Source organism: Tinamus guttatus, unplaced genomic scaffold (genome assembly GCF_059628265.1).
Source record: "Tinamus guttatus ecotype Peru unplaced genomic scaffold, ASM5962826v1 Tinamus_guttatus_pri_ptg000546l, whole genome shotgun sequence".
In the NCBI taxonomy this organism is placed as follows: domain Eukaryota; kingdom Metazoa; phylum Chordata; class Aves; order Tinamiformes; family Tinamidae; genus Tinamus; species Tinamus guttatus.
Window position 1 is genome coordinate 3,166,847 of NW_028289080.1, and position 16,004 is coordinate 3,182,850.

Here is a 16,004-nt window from a genome sequence, read left to right on the forward strand (position 1 = left end):
TTCCATATTGAGACAATTCTTCCCAACCATTTTTCTTCAGTTTTCAGAGCTGTTTTAACATGAGAGAGTCACTATTGCTTTCTCTAAACTCCCTTTTTCAAAGGCAGCAGAGGTTACGTGGCTCTAAAATGCTAAGTGTTTTGATAGTGTTATTTTGAAAAGTTTTTTTTTACCTCAGGCAATTTTAATGGGAAGAGACAAAATAGCATAAAGCATCTTCACATCCACTTATAATCACAAAGGGAAATGTGTTGACTAGAAAACAGCATGGTTACAGGAAAAAAAAAAAGAAATTGCATTTTTCTCTCTCTGCACATACTATTTCTGGTACATACTCAGAAGCGTCTTCATTACAGCTTGACAACGCAGTGGGGGCTAGGGTATATACAGCACTGTATTTGAACATACAACAAATCAGGAATCTTAGATAACTTAGCATGGACATTTAAAAGAAGATAAAAAAGCCCTCCGACAAGACAGAATGGCTGACATTCAGATGATTCATCATATTTCTCAAATCTCAAAGCATATATTTGCTCTAATGAAGAAATATACTTGGAGAACTATATGAGTATAATTTACTTTGTGAATAGTAAGGTTGAGGTAGGCAGTTACACTGATAAAGAAGATCATGGGGACAAGCACCAAGTCATAATGCTGAAAATCACAGGCAGAAGCGGCCATAGAGTCAGAGCAGTCAGTGAATGAGACAACAGCACTATCTGTGACTGCACAGAGACAGAAATCAGTGAAAACATATCAAGGAGCTAGTTTAAAAATGTATTTTCAAACAGTTATATATTGAATGAAATATCAGTCTAGTCCGCCTAAGCTACCAGAATTAGCCCTACAGGTTCTGTCTAAAGAGCTTTACCCACCAGAAGACGTAGGTTGCTTCCCTCTACTGACCCTTAGTGTCAATATTAAGAGGGAAAGCACAGCTTAAAAAAAGAGTCAGTCCTAGACCACTTTGTAATTACAGATCTTTTGATTAATAATGGGAACCCTCTGTAGAGGTAAACAGGATGACAAAGAAATATACATTGCTGCACATTTAAAGTCAGATAATTCTCTGCAAGCCTGTGTTGAAAGCAAGTTATTTGTAGTGCCTTTGGTTAACACATTTTTCTGAATACAGAATCTCATCTGTCCCTTTCTTAGAGAGACTGAAAGAGAAAAAAGCAACGGACAAAAAGTGACAAGCAATGCAAAATTACTCCCCCTCCAGTCTATTCTGTTACAGAGAATTTGGATGACCCGAGAAGTGGGATGTTCCAAGAGGATACGGTACAAAGAGAGGAATGTTCAATAGCCTTCTGTAGCCTTCAATAATAATACCTGTTCAATTATTACAATGATAGGTTCCTTTAAGACTCCACATTCAGACAGATGAAAAATACCTACCCTACTGCAGACAGCTCAGAGCCAGCCCAAACACAGATACTGAGTGCACCACTGTGTCCTCTGCAGGAAGGAAAAATGTGCCCAGTATCATAACAAAACAGGAGGAAAAACTAACTCCACAGTTTATCTGTTCTATTCTAGACCACAGTATTTTCTGATGCTTCTCAACAACTGCTTTTTTTTTTGTTCAATATTTCTCTTGCTGATTTACACACAATTCACATTGAGACTGGAATCATTAGGTTGCTACAGGCTTGGAGTAGATCAATGTAGGATTTCAGTTCAGTACACACTCTGTGTCACAGGCATTTCCCTCTTACAAATAACAACCATCAGTCACTAGCTCTGCAGGCCCACAGATTTTTTTTAACTGACCAATACTTGGCACTGTCCCTCAACCCCACCTTGTTTTTACTGTAACTGCAACAGGATTTGGACAAGAGGCAGCTGTGTGGCATGACTGGCGTGCACCTCACTGCTCTGCTGCTGGAGATTCTTCCTTGGTCTCCTGCTTCTCCACCTGTGATTCCGGAGGGATGAGGCACTGAACTTCTTCAGTATTGATCGCCACTTTATCAGGCTGCAGCCACCGCTTTAGGTGTTCCAGTGTGCTAAAAAAAAAAAAAAAAACAAAGACAAGGACATTGAACATAAAATAACTATAAAAACTTGCAGGAGCATTAAAAACAAAGTCAGAAGAATCCTTCAGATATACTTCTTTCAGTTTTGTAGACACTTCTATTGCCACACACTAGATGGACCATAAAATCATCTGTGTGCTGGAGAAGCAAGCAGGCACACAGAAGCCTCATGCTTGACATCTCCCTGCAACACTGTCAGCAACATATTTAAAAATCAGGACACTGCTCATAAAGAAAACATTTCCAAGTGTAGGAAGCATCTTGAAATAGAACTCAGACTGTTTTGTTGTAGCCTGGCTTTTCAGCTACAGTTGGAAATGTTTTATTTTCTCTTGCTGGTTTTCTTGATGAACACAGTGGTTGTCCTTTTTTGTTAATTTGCTTATTACCTCTCATCAGCTTCATGTTCCTCTACATAAAATTCAGACTCAAACTTCTCCTGCAGGAACCTGTCCCAGCATTCCTTCCTAGCCTGGGAAAGAGTACGCAGCATATCCTTGGAGGTCACCTCTTGAGACAAGCCTTTAATTGTCATCAGTCTTCTCTCTGCAAAGAAGCAAAGAAAGGGTCTTTTTTTTCCCCCGTTTTTCTGAGGGAAACTCAGAACTTTTCAATGGAAAAGGTTAAGTAAACTCTTCAAGATTAATTCATATTTAAAATTGAATTACTTTTGCAGAACTTCAGATCTGCATGCCTGTATTTCTTGTATACAGATATTTATATTAGGGACACATCTGAGGAAATAAGCCTTAGGCAGTCAATTCTCCCCAACTACTTCCTATTAACTTCTGCCTGAAAAACTCAGCTTCAATGAAAACACACAAAAGGGTAGAGAACTCCAAGGTTTAAAGTTCCCAGATTTCCATACAAACTGGCATGAAGTATAAACGACCCCAATAGTGGTGTAAAATCCAAATCATGTGCACACAGAGGGAAAAAAAATGCAGTGAGTACAATAGTGTTATTAACTGGATATCCCACAAGAGGAGCAACTGGCGTCATGTTGCTGTGGCACCTTTGATCTGATATTAAGAGCTCTACTTAGCACTCACTGAAATGACAGTCTAAGACAAAAACTGAAGCAAAATGGAAGCTTGGTAGAAATAAAAGCTTAGAAGACCACGTCTGACATCCCTTTCCTTGTTACCTGGGGCCTGCATGACTCTCTGCACAAACCAGTACAACCACACTGCAAAGGAGATTGTGAACTGACCCAAACTCAAAATAACTCCACAGGAGGGAAAGAAAAGGAGAAATAAAAGGGATGTAAAGATGGAGCATTGTCTTGCGAGTAGAGGGAGTGGCTGCCTTGTGTTACCCTCACACAGACTCAGTTACGTGGAGGTGTAAAACCCATAAGTTTTATAATTAGGAGTATAAAGGAGTTCACTTAGGAGCAAGGAGCTCACTTCTGTGCCTCAGCTGGAGATCAGAATCAACCACTGCTGCTGCTCCCACTTGCAGTAATGGACTCCAAGGTGTCCCCAGAGAGGAAGCACCATTGCAGCAGGCACCTCAGGAAGCGCGGAAACCAGAGCCTTCCCGGACACCTACCTAGAGAGGCCAAGTAGACCTGCGAGTCCTTCAGTGGGGCCCAGGGTTTGAGGCTGGCTCGGGAAGAGCTGCCGGACGATGCATCCCCCGGGCCTCCTGCTTCGGCGCAGGCGTCGGCAAAGGAGTCTGCGAAGGCGTCGTGAGTGCCCGTGTGCTCGGGGCTGGGCAGACACGAGCAGATTTGGGCCCAGAGGTCCTCGCTGGACGCAGCCGCCACAGGCTCGACGCTCTCGATCATTCTCATGGCAGAGCCCTGAGGGCAAGGAGAGAAACCGTCAGTGCCCCCAGGCCCGAGGGGAGGACGCGCCTTCCCCGCCCTTGGCCCTCCAGGCTTCCTAAGGGGCCCTTCGGGCCCTACCGCGGCGTCCTCTCTCGCCTGCCTGGATCGGGACCCTCCTCCACGGATACGCGGACCCGGACCTTCCTCCACGGATACGCGGACCCGGACCTTCAACCCGCGCTGTCAACACAGGAAACCGCCCTCACCACAGGCTCTCGCCGCGAGCTGATTGACGTCCAGGCGCGACCAATTGTCGCGCTCCACCGGCAACGGCGAAGCTGCCTATTAGCCGCTCCGCCCACTGGGGGCGGGCACACAGGACTGGGCAGGAGCGCTCTTGATTCCGTCAGGCACCATCTTGGAAAAGGGCGGAAGTGTTGCTGTGCAGCCGCTACCCGTAATAACGGCTCGCAGGGGCGGGTGGGGGCCCTCGTGCGGCTGCGCAGGTGAGGGCCGGGGGCGCGCGGGGCCCCTACCCGCCCTTCCCGGAGGGGTTGGTGGCTGCTTCGGGGAGGAGATCGGCGGGATCTCGCTCACGGTGGCCGGTCTCCCTGCCTGGGGCTTGCGTTGGCCTCGGGCCGTGTCCCTTCGGCCCTCCTGGGAGGTTTTCAGGGGGCTCCGGCTGGCCACGAAGTAGCTGCCTTGAACGTGGAGAGCTGCGGCTGGCTGGTAATCACCTCCGATCCCTGCGTGTAATTAAGATGAAAGTGCCGAATCCCCGGGGCTGATAAGGTGTCCCTTCTAGCGTGGTGAACGCTGGTGTTTTGGATAGCGCAACAGCTCCGAACTCAAGTGACTGCTGAGGAAAGGTGAGGCTTTGGGGTGTCTGTCAAGCCACAGCTTATCTATTTTCTGTATTTATTTTTGTAGTGCCTCTCTGTAATAGACAGGCCAGGCCTGGAAGGCCACGTGTGTGGGATGAGTTGTCTGCTGCACTGGGCCATCTTTGCGCTCATGGGACTGCTTTTTGCGAGAACGATGGCTTGGACTTCAAGTGGGAAGACGCACCCCGAGCTAGTCAACAACCTGTACAGTGAGTAGCAGCCTGAGGCTCTGTTCAGGGCAATGTTTAAAGCTGCTGATACTTTCTTGGTATTTATAAGGATATTTAATGTCACACGGTGGCGGATTATAATGCTGCTCCTCTGAAGCATCTGAGCTGGTATCACATGAATGTCAGTGCTTGTCCCAGTTTGAACTTATTCTATTTATAGTTGGAAACAAGATGTTATGCCAGAAATAGCAGGGAAGACTAACCATGGCCTTCCTTCCACTCCCCCTGAAATGATAAACGAATGACAACTCTTTAAAATGCTGCAGAACATCATTGTCAGCCTCCTGAGTTTCTCTGCAGTCTGTGTCACCTCTGTGTAGATGTCTTGAGACTGAAGCAGTGCTTGGTGCTACTGTAATGTTCTGAACAGCAGTCTGGAGCATACTTCAAAGTAGCTTTAAATTTCCTCTGCTGCTGAAGTCATGGTGGTTTTCCCCCTGCAAGAGTTCCCTCAAATCTGAGAAATAAAGGAACGATGAATATTTCTGTAGTCATTGATCTTAACTTCAGTTCCTTTATCCAAAGTGTTCTTTAAACCTGGACTGAAGCTTCCATGCTCAGGAGTGAAAGTGAGACTCTCTAGTTACTGTTCATTGCGTTGGGCAGTTGCAGAAATATTGTGGTTGCAACTAACCTTCCTCTGCAGGAGACTGTGCTAATGGTTGAGATTATCACATGATTTGATTCTGTTAACCACAAATTGAAAAACACACTGTTTTATTTGCAGTTTTCTGGGTTTCTCTTTTTTGTCTGTTTTCGAATCACTTATTTAGGGACTCTAAGTTTTACTGCCAGTTCCCTGAACTGTGTGCCCTTCTAGATCTCTTCATGCTATAATCCTCATGGCTTTGCCTTCTCTTTCTTTCTCTCTCTGCCACAGAAAAAGGCATAATTAAATCCCAGCAGGTTTTTGATGTATTGCTGGCTACTGACAGAGGTCACTACATCAAGTATTTCCCATACATGGATTCTCCTCAGTCTATTGGTGAGTAACTTAAGGCAGGACATATTCACTTTTAAGGTGTTTGCATTGACTGTGCTAGTCCCAGTAATATGGGGGCCTGAGATGGATTGTCAGGACTGAGTTGCTACATTTTCTCTCCTTAAAATAGTGGCCATGTTTTAACATGAGTCAAATAGATGAATGTCCCTTCCTGTTTTAGCAGTGCAACTGCCTTGGATCAACTTGTGATCTACTTCACTGGAGGAACTGAACATGCATCTGCCTGCTAAGGGCTGAACCTTGCACTGGATTCTTACCACTAGACAGCATTTCCATATTCAAAATCTTCACTGCTTGCTATGAATTATGCTTATGGAGCAGAAACAAAATGTAGGCTATGACAGACAGCTGAAGAGCATTTTGGTGAATGAGCCAGGAGGGCCCTGGAGATAGCAAGAATCAGCTGCCCTGCTCCCATTAGCAATCTGATGGGGGCAAATTCTAGGTCAGGGAAGTGGATTAGTGAGGTCAAAGAGTCTTCCGATACTTTTTTAGAGGCCTGGGGAACAGAATAAGATGCTTTTCACATTGGTGGTGATGATGATAATTAGTTGGATATTGTCACCTTCATTTCTTACCAGCATTTAACTTTGTCACTTGTTTCCTTTTAGGATACAAGGCTACAATCAGTGCACCACATATGGTGAGATGGCTCTTTCCACTTGTAGTGGAAATGGAGAAAATTGTTGTCATATATATATATATATATTTTTAACTTGAATATTACAGTATGAAGGCAAAACAGGTGGCCTGTGCATGATTATTGTGCTTATTTCTTTAGGTACTGTATATGTGAGGGATTTTAATTTTTTTTTTTTTTTTTGCTCAGACAACATTCTGTGTTACTGGTTAACCATTAACACTGTTGTGTTTTTGTGCAAGACCTTTCTTCTATTTCCTATTCAATTACTGAAATGCTTCCCAAATGCTCTTCTGCAACAGATGTTTCTGATTGAGCACTCAGGCTCTGAATTGTCAGACAAAATGCAGACCTGCTGTATTTAAATCTGAGCAGATAATGCTTAGTGTTCTAAGCATCTGAGTAACTAACAGTCTGGGGAGGAATAACGGTGTAAATTGCATTTACACAAAGCTATTTCTTTCTCACATACCCTGCAATGTTACACACTTGCTTGTCACTCTGGTCCATGCAGCATGCCCATGCATTGGAGCTGTTGAAGGACCAGCTCGTGGAAGGTGGTAAGGCACTGGATGTTGGATCTGGAAGTGGATATCTTACAGCTTGCTTTGCCAGGATGGTAAGTTGAGCACAGAGTATCCCTACTAATTAGTAGTGTAGGTCAGGATAGGTAGCTTGATCATGCTGTTAATTCTCCCCACACTCCCCTTTTTAAAACTTCTTCCTTCTTTTTGCGTGTGTGGTTAGCTCTTCTCTTCTCTGACCAGTATGCAGTAAAAACAAAGTCATTTTGGCATCTAAATGTCTGTTGTATCTGTTGAGGGATGTATATTAACAAAGTGTAGATTGAGAAGAGTCTGTTAATCTACTATGTGAGTTTGTAGGTTGAATTTCCTGTTTTGTTTCTAAAGTACTTGTAGTCTGTTCTCTAAACTTCTCTGTGTATTTTTGTAATGTCTTATTAAGCAGATTGAGTTATCCTTCTTAGGAGGCTGCTTGCTTAATCAAGAACTGGTCCTGCCAAGGAAGCTATAAGCTTTACTAAATTATTGCTTTGGAAATAAAGGATTACTAGGAATCCCCATAGGAAATGCTTGTGTATTCCATAAGTAGCTTGGGCTACTCGACCTTAAAGCCTAGGTAACACAGGATTTGCATCTTGGTCGGAAACTTGTTTCTTCCTGAATTCTCCAATACTTATGGTAGGTTGCCCTATAAAATGTGTTCCTGTACATATAGGATAATGTTTGTCTGCTCTTTCTTGTTTTCAGATGGGCCCAACAGGGAAAGCTGTGGGTGTTGAACACATTAAAGAGCTGGTACATGAATCCATCAGAAACGTCCAAGAAGATGATCCAACTTTGCTTAGCTCTGGCCGTGTAAAACTTGTGGGTGAGCATGTGTCTTCCCTTCTGTAAAGAATCATTAGCTGTGGCTGTCTGCACAACTCTGCTGCTGAAAGTGGTAGTTCTGTGTGTTAGGTCTGAGCTGCCCACCACAACGTTGCCAGAAACCTCTGGCTGAGTACTGGTCAAGAATGCTGTAAAATGAGCAAGACCTGTTTAATATTAAACCTCTGGCTGAGTACTGGTCAAGAATGCTGTAAAATGAGCAAGACCTGTTTAATCTTAAGGGTAATCTTGCTAAATATCTTATTGTGGAGTGAAGTGTGTAGTGACTGTCAATGCAGGAAGAGAATCCTCTTCAGGGGGTTATACTGTGTGTGGGTGTATCAGAACAGGGCTGATCCTGCCTGCTTTTTCCCACTCGTAGTTGGAGATGGCCGGCAGGGATACCCTGAAGAGGCTCCTTATGATGCCATTCATGTTGGAGCAGCGGCAGCGACTGTACCAAAGGAGGTGAGAATAATTGTGCCAGATGGCTGTTGTCATTGGCTGCCTTTATCAGTGGTTGCAGTTAAAACTGATAATTAGGGAGCCACAGGAATCTCCTTTTTCTGTCTGTGTGCCAGCTTTTTATGTGGAGCTGTCAACCTTGTGCCTTGGAAGGTGTTGTGACCTTAAAAACTTCCAGCTCATCTTACTTCTGTTGCCTCTGTTTTGCGGGGCAGGAAGGTGATTTTGTTGTGACTCTGCTGATTTCTCTATTTGGCAGTTGCTGAATGAATTGAAGCCGGGGGGCCGTCTAATACTGCCTGTTGGTCCTGAGGGTGCAAACCAAGTCCTGATGCAGTACGACAAAACCAGCGACGGGCAGATTGTTGAAACCCAACTGATGGGTGTCATCTACGTTCCTCTCACAGACAAGGAAAAGCAATGGCCTCGGTAAAAACTTCCTCCCTCGAGGAATGCGTCTCCTCCCGGCTATCCCTGTGACCTTGCTTTCCTTGACTCTCGGCATTACTGAAAGATTTCTGAAATCTTAGCAGATGCTGTTTGTAAGAGAAGGAAGAGGCTTGGCTGGTAAGGCCCAGAAGGAAAGTAGTTAGATAGGGATCACAGACTGACTGGAATCCACTTTCACAAGTGCTCTATCTGTGTCCATTTTTGTCACCGAGCCCCAGGCAAACCTGTGATAGTAACTCTTGGTTTTTCTTTGCCTCAGGGATGAAATCTGATGGATGGATATCTAGAGTCACCTCAGAAAGCTCATGAAAGGGACTTGAGACTGTAGATGCACGTGTGGGGTTTTTTTTGGGGGGGGGTTGTTTTTGGGGGGTTTTTGTTTGCTTTTCTGGAAAGTTTATCAGTCGGCATGCTGGCAAAGGCAAGTCCTGCTTTTAAAGAGCTGGTTGCAGAAGGATGGAGAGGGAGCGCTTGTCCCAAGCCCATGCCTGCTTCTACACAGCGAGTTGATTCGGGGAAGTCCAGAAATCCTCTTCTGATAAATTACTAGCAACAGCTCTTTGCAGAGAATTTCCAAACCAGACTGAAATACTTAAAACTTCAAAAAAAAATCTTTAAAATACTGACTGCTTCACCTAATGCTTGACGAAAAAAGACATAACCGATTTACCAAAACCGCCTTGCGAGAGCGTGTTTTATTCTCGGCCGCTTGAATCGCAGCGCGCGCCGGGATCCCAGTTCCTCCGGGATTTGGGAAAACCCGCCTTTCTCGGCCCCTCCCGCCACCTTCCCGCGCGCGCGCCGCGATGGGCGGAGCGTGCGGCGCGCGCTTGGTGCGTCACGGCGGCGCTCGGAGCCCATTGGCCGCGGCGAGGCCGCGCGCGCGGGATGGCGGCGCCGGCGCCGCGCGGCGGGGACGGAGAGGAAGAGGCGGCGGCGCCGCGGAGGAAGAAGCGGCGCGTGGCGGGCGGCGAGCGCCACGTGCCGCCGCCGCGGAGGCTGCGCAGCGGCGTGAGCTTCGGCCCGGAGCACTTCGCCGAGACGAGCTGCTACGTGGAGGGCGGCCTGCGCAAGGTGCGGCCCTACTACTTCGACTTCCGCACGTACTGCAAGGGCCGCTGGGTGGGCCGCAGCCTGGCGCACGTCCTGGGCGCCGAGTTCCGCGCGCGGCCCCTCGCCGCCTTCCGCGCTGCCGCCCGCGCCGGCCGCCTGCGCCTCAACGAGGAGCCCGTTCACGACCTGGACACCGTGCTCAAGGTGGGCGCCTCTTCCCCGGCACCTACCCGTGCTGGAGTGCCATAGGCCCCGCTCATTGACAGAAGGCCGTGATGTTTGAAAGGGAATCATGGTGGTTCCCCCCCCCCCCCCCCCCCCCCCACACACACAGTTTCCCTGTGTTCTACCCTATTGCACTATTGAGCTGGAGCCCCCCGTGGTTTCTTACTCGGCCCCTGGAGGACATGTCTGTCACAGGGTTGTCCCTTGAGGCAAGCTTCCAGTGCAATGATCGGCCTGGTTTAAATCATTGTTTCTAGGCTGTTCTGTCTTCTCTTTGCTCCATCACATCAAATGCCCATTGCATGTACCAAAGCATGGTTGTTAGGTTGACCAGATTCCCTCTAATCACAGAATGGTTGAGGTTGGAAGGGATTTCTAGAGATGATCTAGTCCAACTTGTCTCTTTCCTTCTTTTCCTCTCAGAATAATGACTTGATCAGGAATACAGTGCATCGCCATGAGCCTCCAGTGACTGCCCAGCCCATCCAAATTTTGGTGGAGAATGATGAGGTCGTGGTTGTTGACAAACCATCCTCCCTACCGGTGCATCCGTGCGGCAGGTTTCGTCACAATACCGTCATCTTCATCCTGGGCAAAGAGCATAACCTGAAAGAGCTGCATACAATTCACCGGCTGGATCGCATGACCTCCGGAGTGCTCATGTTTGCCAAGACCGCAGAGGTATCCAAGAGGATTGATGAGCAAGTTCGGCAGAGACAGGTGAGAACCGAAGGCTCCTGGGGTCTCTTTCATGACAGCTTCTTGAAACAGGTTTGGTCAAAGGTCAGTTAAATCCTTAATCTCAGCAAGACCAACTGTTCAGCAAGAACAGCCTCTGGTCATCTTCATGTTCTTGTTGCACAAGGTGTGAGAGGCCTCAGGATGGAAAGACTAGGCAAAAACTTGCTTTATTTTGGTACTGCTGAACTGAATGTGGCTCCCTTCCTAAAGGGATTATGCTATAGCAGTTGGAGATTAGTTTTACTTATTATCAGAAGCGTCAATCACTTTTTTCAATTTTTAAAAGATTTAGGAGTGCAGTGCTTCTCCCTATCCTCTCACTTTGCAGTTGTTCTTAATTGAAAAGAACTGTAACTGTTGGGAACTGTCCTCTAGGCTCCATTTCAAGGTAATGAAACAAAGATGACAATAAGACTGATGGAGATGAATCTTGAGTTGAAAGTGACAAAACAGGTCAGACCCTTATGTTTCCAAATTCTGTTTGGTTGGGGAACAAAGAAAAAATGTGGAGGGAGAAATGCTTAAACAGCTATTTTTCCTCCCTTCTGTTCAGCTCTAATAGATCTCTGGGAATAGCTTGCCTACATATGTGTCTCAGTGAAGAAAGAGACAACTCTCTAGCATGAGATAGGATGTAACTGAGGCAGAGCTGAGTTTCTGCTTTCTAAGGAGCTTGTTTGTTTGCTTTTAACATCTATTCTTCTTCTCTCCCCATAGCTGGAAAAAGAGTACGTCTGCCGTGTGGTGGGGAAGTTTCCAGAAGACGAAGTGGTCTGTGAAGAGCCTGTTCTGGTGGTTTCCTATAAAGTGGGAGTGTGTCGTGTAGACCCCAAAGGGAAGTCCTGCAAAACCATCTTCCAGAGGCTCAGTTACAATGGCGAGACCAGCGTGGTCAGGTGTCTTCCATACACGGGCCGCACACACCAGATCCGGGTGCATCTGCAGTACTTGGGGTATCCTATTGTCAATGACCCTATATATAATATGAAAGCATGGGGTCCTGAGAGGGGCAAAGGTGGCAAGATTGATAAAACTGATGACGAGCTCTTGGAAGCGCTAGTAGAGGAGCACCGTTCCAAGCAGAGCCTGGATGTCCTGGATATTTCGGAGGAGGACTGGGACCCCAGCACAGACAATAGAGAGTGTGGTAATTCAGGTGACTACAGGGAATCCGTTGACCCTGTGAACGGAAACTCCTGCCCTGCTGAGGATGCTAAGGATCCAGCGAGAGGTGAAATCCCTGCTGGTCTCCAGAGCTGCGCTACCAGGCTGGGAACCCTTGAAAGCAATAAACAAACTAGCTCATGTGAGGGCTTGGGTGGGTCAGTGGAAGAGGAAGGTGTGGAAGAGAAGGACCCTCTGTGCCTGGAGTGCCAGATAACCAGGCAGGACCCCTCTCCGAGGGAGCTGGTGATGTACCTGCACGCCCTGCGCTACAAGGGAGCCGGCTTCGAGTACTGCTCCAAGATGCCCCCGTGGGCCATGGAGGACTGGCAGGAATGAACAGAGGAGCTTTGGCCTCCCCGGACACTGTTGCAGCATGTCTGCAGAAGTATGTCTTCTAAAGAGCTAAGCTTGTTTGATGTGAAAAGCAATGGCCCTGTTTGACTTTTCAGTGTGGCTGAGGTGAACAAAATGCCTGTGACTTTGACGGGGGGTGGAAAAACTTGTGCTGCTGATGGGTACTTAAAAGATGAGCGGGAAGTCAGGGCTGCACCATGTTTCCAGGTGTTTCCCTTTAGTTAACCAACACTTCTGTGCAACACCTGGCTTGGCACAGGCAATTTGAAATCTTCACCTCAGTGTGTTCTGGGTCTGCTTTTGGTTCCACACAGATGCAGGGCAGGCACTTAAATTCAACAGCTTGCTTCTTTCCATCTTGTATTTAATGTTCTTTTATCATGGAATAAAACTGCTAAGATGATATCCAATATGTTAACATCTTATGCAGAGAAAAACTTCTCTTTTGATTTTTTTTTCGGGTTGGTTTAAACGCAAGGTATTAAAACTGAGAACAAAACGAGCTAAAACCCAAGCCATGTAGAGCTGATCCATGCCTGGTGAGATACTTTTTGTTACGCTCTATGTAACCATACACCTGTTCTTCTGTTAGTGTTTCCTCTTTTGATAGACTTTGCTTTGAAGTTACACTTGCAGAATTTCACACATTTGCTGAATTTAAGATTACTTAGTAACTGCAGGGTCCCTTCTGTGCTTCTGTGTGAGCAGTTTTAGCAAGAAACAAGCAGTTTTATAAATCAGATTTTTTTTTTAAAAAAAAAAAGGAATTTTGTTTTTTTAGTAAGAAAGGAATATAGTTACTCTTTTGGTCTATGTTTAGAGAGTTAGGGGCTAGGTTCAGCATTTCTAAAATGTCAAAGAAACATTTTTAAAGATGATGGAGGAAGGAGTCCACATTTGTTAAGAAGGTGTGACAGGAGCCTTGCCAGAGTGTGGGCTAGCTTGAGATGCTGTTTCTGTGCATTGCTGGGTCCTAGGGAGCTCTAGCCTTCTCTTAGCCCAGTTATATGGGTTTTTATGCATGTTTTCCACTGCCAGCTTGCAGTCAGTCTCATGCAGACCCCTGTAAAAGCTCGCCTGCCTTTGAGAGATGTCATGAAACTCAGTCCCTAGTTTTTTTTGTCTGCAGTTCATGTGTAGGGAAAGTTGGGCCAAGTAGGAACCTGGGGCCATTCAGAACATAAAGCTGTGTGCAGCTCTTACCAGTTCTAGGCACCAGAAATCGTGAGTTTTGAGGCAGATACTGCTTAAGTTAGGCTGTGAGGTACATGGTGATGCATCCTCAGCCATATTCTCTCTGTAGGGATCAAGTGTCTGGATAGGATTGAATCAGAATTATGCCACAAAACACAACCAGAACGTTAATAGGGTCATATTTGACAGCCTTATCTGACCAGACCATTTTAAGTATTTTAACCAGACCATGGCAATCATTTGCTTGGATAAAGAAGGGAGGTCTGAATGGGTTTTTAGTAAAAATCTAGTTTCTGCAAGGATTTAATTGCAGTTAAGACTGCCTGGAGGGCTTGCAGCACTGGTCCACTTAGTGGCATATGCAGAAGGCTCTTTTGAATAGCAGTAATTCTGTTTTGAACCTGTTGACCAGAGGAGTGTTGCAGGAGTTCTTTCATTCCTTTAAATTCTTGGTTGCAATTTTTAAGGAAATAACTATTGATGGATTATGTGATGAGGAAGAGCTGCTCTGCTCGATGAGATAGTCATTCCCTTTAAGTCTTCTTCATGTCAATAAAAATGAGGCCATCTGCAGTGTTTGCATAAACAAGCCTTGATGAGACTTCAGAGAGGAGCAGAGATTAATTTGTCTGGAACCCCCTCAACTCTTGATCTTGCAGACAGTATTTATTTGAGATCCTAGTAAGGACTAGGCTTACTGGGGGCTGCAGAAGAGACTTGTAAATTGTTTATTCCCCCTTCACTATTGCAATGTCAGTGTGGGGCAGGTTTCTCGGGGGCCAGTTTCTTAGAGTGGGGTCTGTTTAGTGTAGAAAACCCTGTCTGAAAGATTAAGCTGCTCAAGTAAATGCTTGAATTCTGGAGGGGAAAAAAAAATAGGGTATTGAAAGCAAAAAAAGTGATCCCGACGAGGATGGGATTCGAACCCACGCGTGCAGAGCACAATGGATTAGCAGTCCATCGCCTTAACCACTCGGCCACCTCGTCACGAGAACTCCCTTTCTCGCACAGGCTATAAGAAACAGCACCGGCTGCTCCTGCGCAGCGGCCCCGTGCCGTGCGGCAGCCCCGGCCGCTCGGCCTTCCGCGGGTACCTCGCGGGCTGGGGCTACCGCGCAGCGACTCAGCGGCCCCGCCGCCGCTGATCGCCGCCGCCGCGGCCCCTAGGTTTTGCTGAAATGGCAGAGGCAGGGCCTATACTGCGAAAGCCGCTACGTTGTACGGCGCGCTGGGGGGCGCCATGTTGTACGGCGGCCGTTTGGCGCGGGGCGCACGCGCGGGAAGCGGCGGTTGGGTTTGAATTGTGAGGCGGCGGCGCTCGATGGGAGCGGAGGGCTGGAGGGCGCTGAGGACGCGGAGTCGTGAGGGCCGGGGGTGAGCAGCCCGGAGGAAGAAGAGGCCGAGCTGTGGGGTGCGCGAGCGCGCGAATCGGCTGAGGCGACGATTACCGGTCGCCGCTGGTTAACGCTCGTTGACGGCTGTGGGGGCGAGAGACAAAGGGCGGGAGGGAAAAGCGCGGCCTGCTGGTGCAGAGGCCGGTGTGTGGCGGGCCGAGGTGAGGTCAGCATCGCCACAGGGAGCAGGAGGCTCCGGGTAAACCGGCTGATAAAGCCCCGTGTTGGCCAACACGAAAGATTTGTTCCTGGGCAAACACTGGCATAAGTACTGGGGGGCTGTTAACTAGTTTTGGCGGGTTGCTGAGGACTGTACCTCTTAGTGAGGTGTGTGTGTGTTTGTGTGTGTGTGTGGAGTATCCAGTGCAAGGAAGGGTGAAGAAAAATTGGGATCAAAACAGGAAAAAATATGTTGACTGTGTATAAAACCATCATAGACCTGTGCTCGTGTGCGGGTCATCCTCATCTCGAGGTGGCTACCAGAAATCCTTTTAACTGATCTAAATTTCTGCTATGCCTTTGGGAGTTATTTTGCAAAAATAACACAAAAGAAACAAACAAACAAAAATTGCTTTTGTCAAGCTAGCTTTGTGTTTACAAGTAAAGTATGGGCCTGGAAATTTTTCTTTGTTTCTATGACTATTATTATTTGCATGCTTAATACTGCCTTAGGTACAGTTCAAAATCTTATGGGAACAATGTCCTGAGCAACCTGTTCTAGTTGACCCTGCTTTGAGAAGGATGGGTTGGACTAGATGATCTCTAAAGGTCTCTTCCAACCTCAGGTATCTTGAGGTTTGTCTTTGAAAGGCAAAAGCTGAGAGATTCTGTGCAGAGATCTGTTTTCTGCAGGTTTACAACTCACTTTGTAAGGCCAGGATTCTTATGATGCTTTTTTTGCTGTGTAAAATAAGGTAATGATACATGCTATTGGTTTAGTGCCCCCACATAGGTATATTTTACATAGTGATAGAAGGGGAAATGCATATGGATC

The 16,004-nt window shown here is 46.7% G+C and overlaps 3 protein-coding genes and 1 non-coding gene across 5 annotated transcripts; 2 read left to right on the plus strand and 2 right to left on the minus strand.

Annotated features, from left to right (window-relative positions):
• Window positions 1–568: 568 nt before the first annotated feature.
• CCDC32 (coiled-coil domain containing 32) lies at window positions 569–3,843 on the minus strand. The gene is made up of 3 exons (XM_010215609.2): window positions 3,600–3,843; window positions 2,435–2,591; window positions 569–2,015 (listed from the first exon to the last, which is right to left on the minus strand). The coding sequence occupies exons 1-3, from the start codon at window positions 3,841–3,843 to the stop codon at window positions 1,877–1,879; spliced, it is 540 nt and encodes a 179-aa protein (XP_010213911.2). The 3' UTR covers window positions 569–1,876.
• A 903-nt stretch (window positions 3,844–4,746) lies between these two features.
• Window positions 4,747–9,222, plus strand: LOC104568712 (protein-L-isoaspartate(D-aspartate) O-methyltransferase). Of its 2 annotated transcripts, XM_010215611.2 has the most exons (8): window positions 4,747–4,912; window positions 5,814–5,918; window positions 6,548–6,579; window positions 7,091–7,195; window positions 7,848–7,968; window positions 8,350–8,435; window positions 8,692–8,861; window positions 9,142–9,222. In XM_010215611.2, exons 1-8 carry the CDS (start codon window positions 4,798–4,800, stop codon window positions 9,152–9,154), a joined length of 747 nt encoding a protein of 248 aa, XP_010213913.1. In that variant the 5' UTR covers window positions 4,747–4,797; the 3' UTR covers window positions 9,155–9,222. The 2 variants fall into 2 exon arrangements, with proteins under 2 accessions (XP_010213913.1, XP_010213914.1); XM_010215612.2 differs by having other exon boundaries at window positions 8,692–9,222.
• Window positions 9,223–9,770: 548 nt separating this feature from the next.
• RPUSD2 (RNA pseudouridine synthase domain containing 2) lies at window positions 9,771–12,404 on the plus strand. The gene is made up of 3 exons (XM_088534264.1): window positions 9,771–10,139; window positions 10,584–10,880; window positions 11,619–12,404. Exons 1-3 carry the CDS (start codon window positions 9,771–9,773, stop codon window positions 12,402–12,404), a joined length of 1,452 nt encoding a protein of 483 aa, XP_088390390.1.
• Window positions 12,405–14,521: 2,117 nt separating this feature from the next.
• Window positions 14,522–14,603, minus strand: TRNAS-GCU (transfer RNA serine (anticodon GCU)). The gene has a single exon. It is a non-coding gene; the product is annotated as a tRNA-Ser (tRNA).
• Window positions 14,604–16,004: the final 1,401 nt, after the last annotated feature.